The sequence below is a fragment of the Etheostoma spectabile genome, chromosome 16, assembly GCF_008692095.1.
Source record: "Etheostoma spectabile isolate EspeVRDwgs_2016 chromosome 16, UIUC_Espe_1.0, whole genome shotgun sequence".
In the NCBI taxonomy this organism is placed as follows: domain Eukaryota; kingdom Metazoa; phylum Chordata; class Actinopteri; order Perciformes; family Percidae; genus Etheostoma; species Etheostoma spectabile.
Genome location: NC_045748.1, coordinates 28,293,853 through 28,296,056, shown reverse-complemented (window position 1 = coordinate 28,296,056; position 2,204 = coordinate 28,293,853). Strand labels below are relative to the sequence as shown.

The window sequence follows — 2,204 nt, the reverse complement described above, 5'->3', positions numbered from 1 at the left end:
TGAACTCCGTCGGAATTCCCAAACTCCCGTTTTGTTTTGGTTTTTTTTAGCGGTGATTTTTGTTGCTTCCTTCAGCTTCTTTTAAAAACAAAACATTTCTTCTGGCCGTGGCGAGTAGCCGACGTGCTGTTGTGAGTCGCGTTGAAAATTACGTCATCACGCGTTGCTATGGTGACCAGCCACGCTGGGGCGTTACTCATTTTGCAACGGAAAACGGACGAAGAAAGCGTCGAGCCGAGTCGTGGCGAGTCGAGTCGAGCTGTTACCAGCAGGGGAAAAACGCCATCGTTATTTAACCCTTGTTTTGTCCTCGGGACCCATTTTCCAAAATATGGGTTTCTTTCAAACAAAATTTTGAGGAATAATAACGCTGATTGTTCCACACAATGCTCTTCACAATAAACAAATCAACTGCCCACAACTTTCTTTAAATTTGGAGGTTTTATTGCATTTTATAGCGTTAAAAAAACGCACGAAAGAACGTCACGAAAAAGTTACAAAAATGTCCTAAAAAGCTTAAAAAAAAACCCCCCACAAAAACGTTAAAAGGAGCGGGAAAAAGTGACAAAAACATCGCGGGAAAAAGCAACAAAAGTTTTGAAAAATGCAACTAAAACATTTTAAATATTAAATATATTTTTAATTTTAGAAAAACTAAAAGGTTAACGGGGTTATAGTGTTGTAAAAAAGCGCTATATAAAATAATAAAATGTTAATAAATAATAAACAACATATTAAAATAGGTAACTTCATTTATTTAATTATATTTAAATGTTCGTTATTGTTGTTGTCTGTTTTTGCTAGTCTTTTGACGCACACTACGCCATGACGTCACTAGGCGGCGGCAGATCACGTCGTTTTTTGAATCCACACACATCAGTCTGTACCGTTATCCCGTTATCGAGGGTGGTGTTTTTAGGTGATTTTAGGTGTTTTTAGGTGATTTTTTGGGGGGTGTTTGTGTTTCAGCTCGGCCTCAACACACGGAGCAGCCGCCTGTTCGACCTCCAGAGACTTAACCGTGTTTATTTCCGTTTTTCCGTACTTTTTCTCATCGTTAATTTACCGTTAAACTAGCTCAACGTTAACGGTTGGCGAGTTTGCTAGCTTGTGTGTGTGTGTGCGGCGTCACCATGGTAACGCTCCGTGCCAGAGGCACCGGGGACGCGGACCGGAGCAGCCGGCGACCGGAGCAGCGGCAGCAGAGCCCGGCCACGACCACCGAGACCCCGCCGCGGGCTCCACCGGAGACCCGGGTCCGGAGCACAGGACCCCGGTCGGGGGAAGCCGGACTGTCCGACGTGAGTCTGTTGCGTCACCGCATCATTTGATTTGATGACGTTCCGACGTTTCGACGTCAACTGACAGTTTGTCAGATTTAGCGACGCCGTTGATTAGCTTGTGTTTTAATTTTTTATAATTATTTTGGAAATATAAATCACTCGTAAATTTATTGGGATTAAGGCAAAAACAATGTTGTGATATTTAGAAATATTTTGTCTATTTTGCCTCCATTACATGTCTTCTTTAAGACTAAATAATAATATATAATGCTATATAAATGAATATATAATGGATATATAATGCTATATAATGTATATATAATGGATATACTACAGTGGATTGAATAAGTTGACCCCCCCTATGCTAAAGTTGTTTAAAAAGAGGAATAAAAAATACTTAATTCAAAAAATTTAGAAAAATCCAACCTTTAAGGACACTAATTTTCTATGTGAATGAATAATGTTTCATGAATAAATAAATGTTTTTCGTTAAAATACAGGGGCATAAGTATACACCCCCTATGTTAAAATACAGGGGCATAAGTATACACCCCCTATGTTAAAATACAGGGGCATAAGTATACACCCCCCTATGTTAAAATACAGGGGCATAAGTATACACCCCCTATGTTAAAATACAGGGGCATAAGTATACACCCCCCTATGTTAAATACAGGGGCATAAGTATACACCCCCCTATGTTAAAATACAGGGGCATAAGTATACACCCCCTATGTTAAAATACAGGGGCATAAGTATACACCCCCCCTATGTTAAAATACAGGGGCATAAGTATACACCCCCCTATGTTAAAATACAGGGGCATAAGTATACACCCCCTATGTTAAAATACAGGGGCATAAGTATACACCCCCCTATGTTAAAATACAGGGGCATAAGTATACACCCCCTATGTTAAAA

The 2,204-nt window shown here is 39.9% G+C and overlaps 1 protein-coding gene across 1 annotated transcript in view; it reads left to right on the top strand.

Annotated features, from left to right (window-relative positions):
• The first annotated feature begins 843 nt into the window (after positions 1-843).
• LOC116704630 (ATPase family AAA domain-containing protein 2B-like) overlaps positions 844-2,204 on the top strand; it is a 42,281-nt gene continuing 40,920 nt past the window's right edge. The window contains 1 exon segment of the mRNA XM_032540253.1: positions 844-1,301. Coding sequence (XP_032396144.1) covers positions 1,134-1,301 — 168 coding nt within the window. The 5' untranslated portion in view covers positions 844-1,133.